The sequence below is a fragment of the Falco peregrinus genome, chromosome 9 (assembly GCF_023634155.1).
Source record: "Falco peregrinus isolate bFalPer1 chromosome 9, bFalPer1.pri, whole genome shotgun sequence".
In the NCBI taxonomy this organism is placed as follows: Eukaryota; Metazoa; Chordata; class Aves; order Falconiformes; family Falconidae; genus Falco; species Falco peregrinus.
The window spans coordinates 15,509,979-15,524,344 of NC_073729.1; the positions used below are offsets into that span (position 1 = coordinate 15,509,979).

The following is a 14,366-nucleotide window of genomic DNA, read 5'->3' on the forward strand; positions in this document are numbered from 1 at the left end:
AAGGAACAACCAACCAAGAACTTGAAATTCAAGGCACAGTGTATCTGTAGCACACCGAGGCCGTGCAACTGCTCTCTGCTGGAAAAAGTTTTTAAGCATTAACTGACATCCAGGTCAATAGGACTGGGTTTGCATCTCACACGACATCCCCATGCTGTGCTGCAGCTACCTGGGGCTGACATGGAGGGATGCAGAGTGAGGTCTGGGTTTCTTACAACAAGCAGCCTCAGAGGCAGTGCCGGTGTGTGCCAGTGCGGGACAGGGAAGCAAAGAACTTTGTGCAGCCAGGCCACTCAGGATCCCTTTCACAGGAAGATTTAAGTACAGAACATGGTGCCAAAGAGAAGTGCAAGATCTTTAGGCAGCACAGGGTACTACATGGTGGTGTCACCAGTGTGCTGCCCCAGGTGACTACTCGCGCAGCAGCAATCCCAGGAGCCAAGTCTTCATGCCATTGGCATGCAAATATTAGCAGGAGTTATGTGTAGTCCTGCTTGGTGTCTCGGCCCTTTGGAGAATTTTTTTCCAAGTTATGAAATATGTCAGAATGTAATTCATACTGTAATGGCAAGAGGGAAACGTGATACAATAGTAGGATTCAACTTTCGGGAGGAAAATTTATCAGCTGGACTCTAAACACTCAAACCCTTGATTTGTTACAAGCAGTTCTTCCAAAACCCGTTTGGATTTCTCAAGAGAGCTCTGTGCAGTAGCTTTTCTTCATACCTGATCATCACCTTCAGCGTGAGGAACAAAAGCATGTTTGGACATGGACATTGGACCTGATTTGAACACTGGGAGCTTTGCTAGAGACTAGAGAAAAGGAGCTGGCTTGTTGGTAGCTATTTTTTACAGAAAACATACTATTGGATGGAAAGTCCTTAAAGGCTTTGCAGCCTCGCATCAGGTTCATGACAGTTATTTCAAGATTTTAAACATTATGGGGATCATATTTCCTAATACTAATTGTACCTGCAATGAACAGAAACATCTGGTCAGGGCTCTGCTCAGGTAGTCTGACAGCAAGAAGCTACCCCAACTCATTATAAAAACTCCTGGTGCTTTACTAATAAAAGCTGGTATTGCAAAACAAGCCTGCGTAACCTGTGCAGGTCAGCTAACAAGATGGTGTGTCCTTTCATGTGTTGAAACAGCATGTTTAGGGCTTTTTCTCCTACTTCAGGAAAAGAAAAAAAAAAAAAAAAAATGATGAATAAGAAAACTTTGCCCTGCTGCCCTGGTGGCAGCAGAGATAAACAGACCCATGGCATCATTAAACTTGTGGCATTATCATCAGAACTATTTTTGGAGGACAGTTTGAACAAAGCTAACAAGCCAACTTGGAACACGCGGCAGCTTCATGTTTTTAATGTTCATCTGGTTTTTATATCCCGTATTTTTAAATATCTTCTCAAAAGCTGAGAGGGAACATTCGGACATACGTCTACACCCGGCTCGCACCCGCACCTTCGCTCCTCGAAGCAGAAAGCAAAGAAGAACTGGCAGTGCTGAGTGGGCAGCTCCCGGTCTGTTCACAAAGTCGTCAAATATATATACATGTATATATGTGTGTATACGTACATCACATATATACACACATGTATATATGCGCTAAGAGTGTTTACAGGTTTTAGCAAGAGCTCAAATCCCTAGATAAACTGCTTCTAAAAGGACATTGCCACATCCAAGTGATTCCTTAGGTCTTTCCCTCATTTTTTCAGGAGAACCAGCTAAACTGTTTTTGCGCTTTAAGATGTTTGTTATTAAATGCATTTCTGCAGAGCTATCTGCAAGCATTACTCCAAACAAATCAATTAGCATTTCTATCAAAAAACCCCCACCCATCAAGTAAAACACTTTTTTTGAACGTCGCTTCAGCTGCTCTTTCGCAATAGCGGAAGTTTCTGTTAAAAAAACAACACAATCACAAAGCAAGATTAAAGCTTAAAGCATAGCAATAGGAGTAAATGACCACTTTGTCGCACCAAAAACTTTCTCCGATGAAAGAAAGAGCACAGAATTGTCTTCACACAGCTCCACACTTCCTCCAGAAGACTTCTTAGTGAGAATTTCACTATAGGATTCAGACAAGACAATGTTTAAGCTCTCAGGTGAGCTTTGCTGCAGCAATATGCTACAGCACTAAAAATTATGTCTGTCTGCGGTACGGGTTTGAGGCACATCCTGCAGCTGAAGCAAACAGGTGTGATGACGTGAACGGACGGCTGCTTTCGGCTGTACAGCAGCAGGAAGCCTGGCCCTTACTGCACCTACTTTTAAAACTGAAAAAATAAAGGATAAAGTGCTTATCACTTGGAAATCAAAATGGCACTCAAACCCCAACACCAGCCCTCTCTTTGGACTTAACAGAGCATATCCTGATGCCAAGTATATTTTTGCCATTTTGTGAAAAAGCATTAGTGCTACCTTCAAAAGATATTTCTTGTCTAGAAGTAGAAAATGTTACATTTTATTCTTGCCGAATTAGATCCAGTAAGCTCGGTAAGACAGTTTAATAGTATAATTGGGGAAAAATCGAAAAATACATTCACTAATTATTTATCTTTCTAAAAAACCCACAAGTAGCTTTCATAGAGTTTATGGCTCACCAGCTCCTTCATGGTCTGGGGCACATCAGTCAGGACCTGCTTTTCCAGAAGTGCTGAGCGAACCCACAGCTGTGCAAAATGAGAAGGAGCTTTAGCATTTTAATTTTTAACTGAGGCTCCTCATTCTCTTCACATCCTGTTTTTCAACAAACTGCTCAAGTAACTGAGAAAATTCCTTATTACTCGAGACATTAAAATTTACATAGATGGCATAAATCATGTCAGATATTGTATAATTTTGTCAGCTGCACTCACAGAAAAATGCCTAGAGATATCAACTTCAAGCTCCCCTCCTTATTGTAGTTCTCTCCTTCACAGAAAGTATACATTAAAAACATGATTTTGCAGACTTAAAAAAAGGTGAGAATAACTGTTTCCTCTTTTTCTTTCTTGAAAGAAGATTAAGATAGAAAAGGAAAGCATGAAAGGAATTGAAATAATTAACATCAGTAGGATTACGCCATCGACACCAGCAGAGAAAGTCATAGGGTCTTACTAATGAGAGGCAAGTCAGAGTACTAAAAGAGTAGGGTAAGGAAAGTTAAGATACTGAAAGTTAAACAACTGGTTTTTAGAAAAGAACTAAAGATTCATGTTTAAAGTATGTTGTACTTGGAAAGAGTTATCACTCCAGAAGTGAGAGGTGTAGAGGAATAAGTGAGAAAACAGATGCTAAAAATAAAAAATAGGCATGCAATGTGAAGTGAAAAGTCACAAGTGATATGAAACTGAATCAAAAGTGTTGATGGACAGATGAGGAAAGTTACTTTTGTGCAAAGGTCAGTGAAAATTTTGGAATTTGAGCAGAGGAAGACTGTTTCAAGTGCTCTATATTGGGTAAATCAAAAGGAAGAGGAGAATGTGTCCTGGTTGTGAAGAAGAATAAGAGTAACAGACCTTGGGAAACTCTGAAAAATATGAGCTACATAAAGAAGGATCAACATTGGTGCCAAAATATGAATACAAGGTTAAGACTCAAATCCCTAATGTTATTTAAGAGGGTTTTCAGTGAAAATCATAAGGTGATCCGTTCTAGAGGATTTTTTTCTTTTCTTTTTTTTTTTTTTTTTCCCCCAGACACATTTAAGCACACTTTACCCATTCTGAACTAGCTAAACACAGTGGTTTGGGAACTTCTGCCTCAAGAGACTCAACTCTGCATTTGTGAAACTGAAGACTGATTTTTCTCAAGCTGAGTGCCATACCTCCTGCAGGACTTCAGTGCTGCTTAGTCAGATCAAGTGGTAGGATATCCTTGAGGAGATAATGGAATAATGGCCAACAACAGGCTTTCCTGTCTCCTTTCCTCCTGAAATAGCAGATACTGATTGCCGTCAGAAACAGGATACCAGACAAGGCAGATTTTGACCTGAGCCAGTGTGGGATTTCCTACGAGTTCTAGGAAGGACAGAAAAGCAAAACAGTTCCCTCCCAGATCTCCCAAGTCCTCTGTGTTTGCTTTTCCCAGCAAAGCAAAGAAGATCAGAAAGAAAGCATTTGGAGATTAAAATTATAACACTAGGAAACAACATTTTCTAAAAATTAAAGTAATAGTTATCACATTTAATTCTACCATAACAAATACAATTAAAAGAAAGAGTAGAACATGCCAAAAATGCACTTTATTAAAGTTTGTGAATTTTGAGGGTGGCAACATGTCTATAAACGGGGCACCTATTTGTACTTTGAATGGTCCTCACTATTTCCTTCCCGAGGTAGGTGAACAAGCCAATAGTATACCTTGTGTAAAAATTGTGTGCAAAACTATCTTCTTCCAGAAATGAAGGAAGAATATATAAACCCCCACCCCGCATTTGTTACATCATTTAAATTAGTCAGAGAGCAAGGCCAAGTCACTCTCAAAAAGAGTAAGATGTCAACCTTTGGAATTAACTTCACGCAACTTAGTTTTGATCATCCTTGAATTCTTAAGATTTATGTTTTCCTTGGGGTTTTTATAAACAAAAATTAAAAGAGCACACAAATATACAGAGACACAGAGTTCCTTAATCCTGAATGACTCAATCTTCTGTCTTTTTTTTTTTTGATAGAAAGAAAATACTATCCAGAATACACTTATACACTTGCTATTTTTATGGCTGTTTTATTTCTAAAATAACACGAAGTTCAGTCAATAGAAGTGAGCAGCGGCAATCAGCACCTCATACCAGGCGTTCCACTGAGCCAAAACGAGCTGCCGACTCAAGAGTCCCAGCGAAACTAAGCTGCTTGTTCCATGGTCCTTTGTTTTCTCAAGGACAACTTCCAGAGCCCAGGCATTTTTCAAGACAGCAATTTTAGGAAACCCGCCGATGAAAATAATTGTACTCCTGATGGATGTACATATGAAATTGCCTTTCCAAATGACTGGCCATAATCCAAGTCTTTAGTCTGTCAAAGAGCCATTGAACAAAAAAAAAAAAAAACAAAACAAAACACCACATTTTGGCTTGGCAAGGCCCACGGGGCAAGAACCTTTATTCATTAATTTTTGTCTTTTTAAAGCTGCACTAATGGAGCTTGCCCCAGTGAGGATCCTGGAGGACAGTGTGCAAACCTCGTATGTCTCATGGCACACACCTGTGACACAGCAACACAAGAGTTTGGTGGCTTTTCACTTAATTAGTTTCCTTGTTCAGGTTCAGCAGCATGTTGGGGTGAAGGAAAGACTGAATAAATGAATACCCTTACAAGGGCATTTTCCTTGAATATTTTATAATTTTTCTTTCAAAATTGAGAATTTTTGAATTCAAGGAGATCTAGGAGCACCTTTGGGGTGTCAAAATCAAGGATTCGGAATATAAAAGGCAAAGATATGCCGAGATGAGATGAGAAAAAGCTTGCAGGGTGGACCGACTCAAGTCATTTTAGTAACCTCATGGAACTCTGGTATTTAGTTCTTTCTCAATGCCTAGACAGAGAAAGCAGAAATCAGTTTTCAAGTCTTGTTCACAGTCTCGGTGCCATGCAATTCTGACTGACCTGTTGTTCCTGACCATAGAAAGAACAGAATGAGAGAAAACAAAGTAGTTAAGGAAAAGAATATTTAAAGCAGCTACTAGAAGAAAACCTTGCAGATCAGCGTAAATAAGAGAGAATTTCCTTTCAAAAATTGAAATGCTTTGTTTCAACATATGCAAGAAAAAGGCACCACAGAATTTAGCTTACACTTTAGGACTTGGGTAAGACCGATACAGTTCGTCTTCAACATACGTCACTGTTCCTTCAAAGCAAGTTAGCTGAATGTATTATACTACCTTTCTCGTTAGCAGTATTCTGAAATAAATAATGTCAGTAGCCCACTACAATATGAATTTTCATAAAGTGCACTGCATTACAGGGCGAAACAGAAGCATAGCAGCAAAACAAGGAAGGCTATTACTTGCTTAAGGTTTACGATACATAAAGTAATTTAGTGTGCTGTGTTGAAGTGCTATCTACTTTATTTTGACACAGAAAAGAACGTTTGTGTTTTAGAAATAGTCATCTTGAATGTTCAATCGAAGCACTAAAACAGAAACCTGAGGCTAATTCTCTTTACAAATTGGATACAGCTAGAGAGGTTTGGCATAATCGTACCTTCTCAGGAGGTTGATGTATTTGGACCTAAGAGACTTCACCATGCCCCCTCAAAGGCGGGAACACAAGTATGATAAAGATCTAAATAATTGTTAATGCTTTTGCATATATAAATATATAATTCCTAGAGATACTATCTCAATTTATTATTTTACCGGCAAACTAGCACATTTTAGGATTGAGACAAGTAGGCAGCCAAATTCTTTCTCACCGTCTGCTTTTGGAAAAAACACGCTTGTCTCTTCCAGCACCACTCAAAACTATTTCTATTTATAACATTCCGCTGCCTGCAGATAACTCTGTAATTCTCTCTCTCCCATGATGTGCCTTCTAAGTATTACTAAACTTGCATTTTCAGAAAGTTTTGTTTTGTTGTTAAATCAGATTCACTTAGGTCATATTGCAATGCTGATAAAAATATCACAAAGGTCAAGAAAACGTGCTAGTGTTTCTGTACATTTACAACAGTGTAACAGAAACCCAAATACAGATCATTCCATTAACACACACAAAAAAAGAAATCAATTATAACCAGAATTTTATAGACCATGTGCTAAATGGCATTGTTTGTTTCCTCATTATGTACTGTTTAGACACAACCATCAGATCTTATAGTAAAACCTGCGTGCAAAAAGGAATAAAATTGTATCCTCTATCACCACCGGAAGTAACTTTACTTTCAAAAGTCACCTGTACACGCCCTACACCAGTCTGCTCAAAACACTCACGACCTCCAGATGACTTTTTTTTTTAAAACCGTGATAATAGCATGTAAAGACATATTACCAGGCTTAAATTTTCAAGAAACCTGAACCACCTCAGCCACCTCCCATCCACACCGAGTCATCTCGCATCCTATGTTGTACTGGAGATTTGCTTGTAATTTTATGCTCATTATTCAAGAAGAAAATGATATAAGCACACAGACCCACCTCTAACAACTAAGATACAGGTGTTTCACTGCTGTGTTCAGGCTTTGCCGATATAAGATACACTGTGCTATAGGAAGACTGTCCAGACTTGACTCTTGTTGCTGTTTTTTGACCTTTGCTACCACGCCTGCACTGATCTGTTTTGTAAGTATTGACTTCACCTTTCAAATGAGGGAAAGGTTTAGTAATATCTGCAAGGGCAGCATATTCTTTCTGTAGACATACTTCATCTATAGCTACTGAGGGAATTTGGGAAATAAAATCCACTATCATAAATCATTAGAGTGTCTTTACTCGGAGTTAGCTGACCTACCCCACTCTCGAATTGAAAGTAAATAGCTCATTAAAGGAAGGAAGAGCACAGAAGAGAAATGATGCCTCTGGGAAAAATTAAATTTCTATATCCAGCTTAGTTTCCATTTATTGTAGCCACGTGAGGGTATAAAGTCATGACCCCCCGGGGCAGATGCGAATGCCTCTCCACGATCTTTGCATTATTCATTAGCTACAGGCTTATTTTGCGTATTAATGAAATTTTGGTGGAGATGGTAGGGCCAAACAGAGAAGACCTTCCAGTTGTAGCTTATAGTACAACTTTAGGCTGAACGGCAAAAAGACTGACTCTGGGCAGTACTGAAGTCTCAGCCAACAGAAGACATACCAGATAAATTGTAGTCCCAGCCTCCATCCCCATATGAACAAATATGCTTTCTCCCCCATTTTTTTTCCACCTGAAACCTCCCTAGAAGATGCCCACTTCATTTTCAAAAGTGGCAGCATTTCACTGACAGCGATTTGGACACAGCACAGTCTGCCTCCAAGGTAAAATTAGAATTAAAGGTAATGTTATCCACCAGAAATAATGAAATACTTCCTGCGGCATTGAGGTTAGGAGACCACTGATAACTTCTATTTCTGTTCTACAGCTGAATTAGTTATGTTTCCTTCCGACTTACAACTAAATGTTGGCTTGACATGGCAGAACAAGTAGAAGGATTATTTCTGAATATTGATCTTATTGACTGGAGAGTCCCAATAGGTTCTTGAAATGACCGAAAAGCACATTTCATGACCTTTTGTTTTACAAGAGAAATTGGAAGAGGAAAGCAGAAAACCAGCACCTGATCTTTGTGCAAACATTACCTTGTTCGGTTTGTTCGCTCTAAGTAAACACGTGCTTTCAAAACCTGCTTTGGTGTAGGTGTTTCAAGTCCCAATTCTGCACTGTGCTGCGGCCTCTTGCAGGGCTCCCCTGGAGACAGGGCCTCGGCTGGGCAGAAGCTGCTGGAAATAAATTCCTGGGCATTCCATCTGCTGCCTTCTTGGTCCTACCGTGCAATCCCAGCGTGACTAAGGCAAACTGGTGGTGCGATGTGCACAAAGCTTATTTATTCAGTTCCCTGAACACTGTGATGCAGCTGTTACTGAAGCACTTCTCCAAAGTTAGATCGAGAGAAATTTTCATTCAGCGATTAGTCTACTTTCTAAAGTTTAAAAGTAAACATGGTTTTAGCAGATTTTCAGTAATCAGAAGTATTTTGATGTTACAGGGAAGATGGAAATATAATCAGTTAAGGGATGTTTGTATAAGGCTTTAAAATAAAAGACAAATTCAAGTAAAAGCTGTAGATTATTTTGAATTCCCCCACCAATAAATTTCCTGTAAAGTATTTCCATTGCAATAAAGCAAATGGTCTGTATTGAAGACAATGCTCCACCACTGAGCATTCTAGTTTCATCTGCCATCACAAAGCACACGATATTATTCCTTGGCACAGCGACACTCCCATCAAACAGTGATATGTGCACCGTGAAAAGTTTTTCAGTGGGGGTGATGTAGCAAGTTTTCTAGACAGGTTGCTGAGGAGAATAACAGCAAGCACCCAGAGCTCAGTCTGCTGCTGCCTCTCATAACCATCTCGGGAAGGAAAAGAGGGGCAGACAGCTGTAGGGAAACTTGCTGCATTCTTGTCCTTTTCATATTTGTCCTGGTGGCAAATGAGGACAAGTTCTGCTCATCCTTTCTTCTTAATCCCTGCATGTCCTGACATATACAAAGGGACTTCCTTACATTTTGGTGCAACTCAAACCACCTCCACTGCTCTTCTGACTCCCAAAGGCTCTTCTGCCCCTCAGACTCTGCTAAAATAGAAAAATACAGTTGTCACATCTATATATGTGCACTTACTACATTGATTGCCTTGGACACAGAACAGTGAACACCTGAAACTGTTTACTCAGTTACACCATCTTTACCCAATAGTTCCTATTTTCCTTTCCCTGAGCACCCTGTTAGCCTAGATGTCTTGTTAGTAGAGTGTAGATCAAAGCATTTTGTAGGCTTATGTCCTTAATTTTCTTATCCCTTGTTAACTGCTACAAGTTTAATAATGCAGGTTTTTTTCCTTTTCTACACTCATACAGCCTATGGGTGATTTCTACTACATAAATAGACCAGCAGTAAAAATAACTTCTGAAACATAGCAACTATTCTCTGGAAAATAACTTTCACATCCCTTCCCCCAAAAACTCATCAGTGAAAGAACCACAAAAAGAGGCAGGAATAAAATTGCCTCTCTAGCCTTGTATCGTTCTACCAGCAGTCAGAAAGCCAAATCCATGTGATTTAGTGCATGTCCCCTTTCAGGAGAGTGAGTGTTGTACTCTGAGCCCACCGCTACCACTTGTGTTATTAAGACCTTGCTTATGGCTCACATTGGTGGTTTTATTAATATATATTTGTAAGAGGTTTGTTTATTCTTTATCAAGAGTTACTAGGATAAAACCATCTCTAGGAACGTAGTAGAGAATTTGTGAAGAAATGTTGCTGAGTTTGTTTTACAACTCTAAGACAAACCATAGATAAGGAGATCAAGACTATTATTTGTAGGTTGAATGTTTTCAGTCATTTCCAGACTGAGAAGAGATGAAGCAGAACAGCACGTATCAGGGATAATAAGGTTTAAATCTGTACAAATATTTACAGCTGCCATATTCAGATTAGCTTTGCTTCCTGGGAGAAGTCTGAAAGGCAAATACACCAGGCCTGGGGGGAAATTCTAACGTGGCAAATGAAACTGAGATCTGGTCCTATATTTCTATACTGCGAATAGCCTGTTGCCCGACGGTGAAGACAAATTGCTGCAGCTGTGACAGCAGCATTCACATTACATCTTATTAAACATAAATAATTCTTTGCAGCATAAGCATAAGTAGCATATAAATCAAAATGGACTTCATTTTCTTAAAGATTGCTCGGCGTCTCTAAAAACCCACCAGCCCCACATTAGCTGCTGTGTCTACAAGCTTCACCGCTCCGTTCAAACTTCCACCAGGAGCGCAGGTATCCAGGTAATCTTAGTGCTGTGGAAAGCAGCACTGGCCATCGGTCTGCTCACGGACCATTCGTCACATGAGCTTGGTCACGCTTTTCAGGATTTCATTGTTTGAGAAAATGTCTCAATATTACACTGCAAGTGATAAACCCCCAAGGATTTCGATAATGCACTACATGGAAAAAGTCTGCATTCTGTACATGGAAGGCTAATTTAACCATGCTGTTATTCTATATTATTACTGTGCAATATATTCTGCCATATCTACAGATGCCAAATATGCCTCAGGATGGTACTTGCATCAGAATTGAAAATGGAGTGACATACAGAAAGTTAAATTTATTTAAAAAAATTTTTTTCTCACCTAACAGGAGATGTATAGAAAAGGAAATTTACATCCTATTACAGTGGATTTTGGTTAAAGCAGAACAAAATAAGAATATAGTAAATATTTTTCTGTCCCAGCAATGTTTCCATTTTCCATTTGAGAACATCAGACTATTTCAAGACAACACTTCGTCAGATTATTCACTTTTCAGTATCTGCACTGTTAGGTGTTATGTTTAAAATTAACACATCAGCACTACAAGACGAAAAGTTTTCCTTAAGTGATAATCTCTCTCTATTGAATTCTCTGCTCTTTATATATATCTGTACATAAAAAATCATAGTACAAGCATAGCATAACAGATTTTAAGCGATACACCTCTTAAAACATGGAGTGCATTGAGAGCGGATGGGAAAGGGACACGTTCTCTGTTGCTGCATTTTTGCAGGTTCACACCAAGTACTTATGTTTTCATAACTTACGTACCTTATACTACCTCTAGTTGGTATTCATCTTGCCTGTGAAGCAGCACTGTCGGGAAATCATCTGCTTGTGAAGAGTGGGGTGCGTCACTGTAGTATAAGCAAGGGCTGTTTATTTTTTATCAGCAGCCATGGCTGAGCAAGCAGAGGTTCCTAGAAGGCAGCGGCATGTGGGAGCAAACAGGGCTTGTTTACACTGTGCCATTCAGGCTTCAGCCAACACTGGAAACTACAAAGGGCTTGCTTACTTTAAACACTGGTGAAATAAATACATCAAGGCATATTTTAGAAGGCAAAAGATGAGATTGCATTTCTTGAAGTCATCATTCGTAAACCTTAAAAAATACTATAACAATGTATCGGCATTTCTTTGATTCTTCCTGTGATGCAAAGACACAAACCAAGAAAATCTTCAAACTCCGACAAAAGATTTGTCAAAGACACTCGCTAGCACTGTTCCTGCTTTAGGAATAGTAAACAGCGTTTGCAAAAAATGCTTGCAAGACTTAATTCTTCTAACAAGAAAGTAATTATTTTTTCCAAATGGATGAATCCCAACAAGGACACTTGATTACATATATATTTTTTTAATCTTTCTCCTGCAGAACTCTGACTGGTATAGTTCCACAAACAATATGCTGCTCATGCTGAAAGTTCATTTTACTCTTGATTGACCACGTAGGCCAGAACAGGTCACTCTGATATGTGGGAAACGTAGCAAAGCATATCACTTAGCACAGGCATAAACTCTTAACAACACTTCTTCAGGGTAGGAGAGGTAATTTTCAAGTCGTGTTTTTGGATCCAAGGGTAATAACACCTGTTTCCTGACCTCACAGAAACCTGCTAACATACGAGAGAAACTTTCAGAAGTATATCTACTGAGAAAATTCTGTTTTACAAAAGTTAGCAGAGGCTTTTTAAGAAGTAGAGTGAGAAAATTTCTATTAGGGAAAGAACAAGTTACCGGTTTTCCTTGCAAAAGGATATGACAACCCAACCATGTGACCATTCAAATGTTTAAGAACTGATTTTATAAGCAAAAAATGTTCCAAATCTTTGTTACAGAGTTAAAGAAATAATACATATTTATTTAAATATTCACCTACTTTAACCAGGCAAAAGCGGCAGCCTTCCCCTGAAAGCTAGTTGCCCTGTCACAGGAGAACGTGTCACTCACAGTCAGCCTCCATTTGTCTTGTCTGTGCTGGGTTCCAGGGGTCACAAGCAAAAGAAAACACAATCCAAGTCAAAATATCCCTTGGGAGTTGTACAACTCAAAATACGTGTGTCACCCACAAGGAATCAGAGTAGCCATTCTTAAAAAGTGTTTCCTAGATGAACGACCATCCAATAATTTAGAAGGCTTTAAGTGTGTAACTGAGATTCCATTCATTAACTGCAGATATACCCCCTCGGTTATATTAGACAATCCAGGGCAGCTACATTCTGTATTTTCCAAGACCACGAATTTTCAGAGAAATTTAATTTTCATGATGCTTTTTAATCGACATTTTTTGGGACCTACTGTAGCTATATGCAACACCTGCCACAAAATAAAAACAAGAAATGAGCCACACTGGTCATAAGAAAAAACAAAAAATATCAGTCTTACAGCATACACAATTCCCTCTTTACAAGCCCCAATGTGATTAAAAAACCCCAAAACAACAAACCCCAGAGAAAAAGAGCAACAGTATTAAACACTAGAGAGCACAACTTATATATACACCTTGCAGTCTAATATCAGAGCGGCTGCTGGGGCTTCTCTAACTTACACAAAACCTATATAACCTCCTATGGAAAGCCCATCATCCAGGTAATGCCAAGGCAATAGTCTCCTGGGCTCTTCTTCCAACAGTACCCTATGTGCTAAAGTGTTCAAGAGACACTATTTATTTTATTTTTTTAAGAACAGATGTGTTTTACCCTTTATCTAAAGTAAAAATTACTTCGTATATTGCATGCGACACCAACGAATCCTGTGTTTTCCTTGTTGGTCTTAGAGTTTACTTGCAACATGTTACATCAGTAAATAGACACAGATTTGAGGAAATAGTTGATATAAATGCATGCTTACCAGCTGGTGCAGAACGCGAGCAGTGAAGTTGCAAACCATGATATTCGGCACATGATTCACTAAATCTGCCTTCCTTAAATTCTGACTTGGAATCCTTTTTGCTCTCAATCTCATCTGAGGAAAGCTTATCCAGTTCAATTATCACAGCTGACATTGTAAGATAGTCTCAGTGTAACTCAAAATAAAAACAAAGCTGAACAAAAGAAGAAGCCACTTTAAGCTCAGCTTCCTTAAACTTGCAGCCTGGGGGAAAAATAACTTCCTAACACCCAAAAAAGAGAAAATTCCCCCAACTGTAATAGTGCAAGATGTTTTTAAGTCAATGACTGAGCAACTGTATTTCCAAGCAGCTGTTCTTCCAGCTCTGCAGCTTTTGCTGCTTATTGCAGCGCTTCTCTAAGGTCGAAAACTACTACTTTAAAAAGTTCTTCTGCTCTTGTGACAACAATATTACAGCGTTTCTGTGTAGCTGCTACAAAAATAGCCAGGGTAAACGCAGACATCTGTGTGTCAGCTAAGTTGTGGACTTACTAACTTTGTTTTAAGAATCTAATTCCCGTTGTTTCCCACTGGTCCAGCTGGGAGGGGCTGAGCAATGCCAATGGCAACAAGTGCATCCCGCTGGCAGCCGGCCCATGGAAGCGCCTTGTGCCACAGCTCTGTTTCCTCGCACAACACTCCAGTCTTTGTGCGGGCTGGGTGCAGCGAGATTAATGACCAGAAGCTAATTTACTTCTTGAAAACAAGGAAGAAACTGTTCTCAGTTTCTCCGTTTATGATTTTAGAACCTCGAGTTTAAAAAGTTTCTTTCTGAGGAAAGCAGTGCTAGTAAGATTAAGTGGCTGAATCTTTTACAGCTTGCTTTTTTTTTTTTTTTTTCCCCCCTCCCGTTTTCCTTTCCTCAGATGCAAGCAAGCCTCAGCAGAACTCCAGACGAGCTCAAGTCCCAGCAGGCAGCCGATAAGCAGAGCCGAGAGAGTCACCCACTGGCGAGGGGGGAGAACGGCAGAGCCCGGCGTGG

General features: G+C 39.4%; 1 protein-coding gene across 2 annotated transcripts in view; it reads right to left on the reverse strand.

Moving 5' to 3' along the window:
- Positions 1-13,875, reverse strand: part of ANO3 (anoctamin 3) — a 208,326-nt gene extending 194,451 nt beyond the window's left edge. For both annotated transcript variants that reach the window (XM_055814606.1, XM_055814604.1), the window contains exon 1: positions 13,346-13,875. In XM_055814606.1, coding sequence (XP_055670581.1) covers positions 13,346-13,499 — 154 coding nt within the window. In that variant the 5' untranslated portion in view covers positions 13,500-13,875. The remainder of the gene's footprint in view (positions 1-13,345) is intronic.
- Positions 13,876-14,366: the final 491 nt, after the last annotated feature.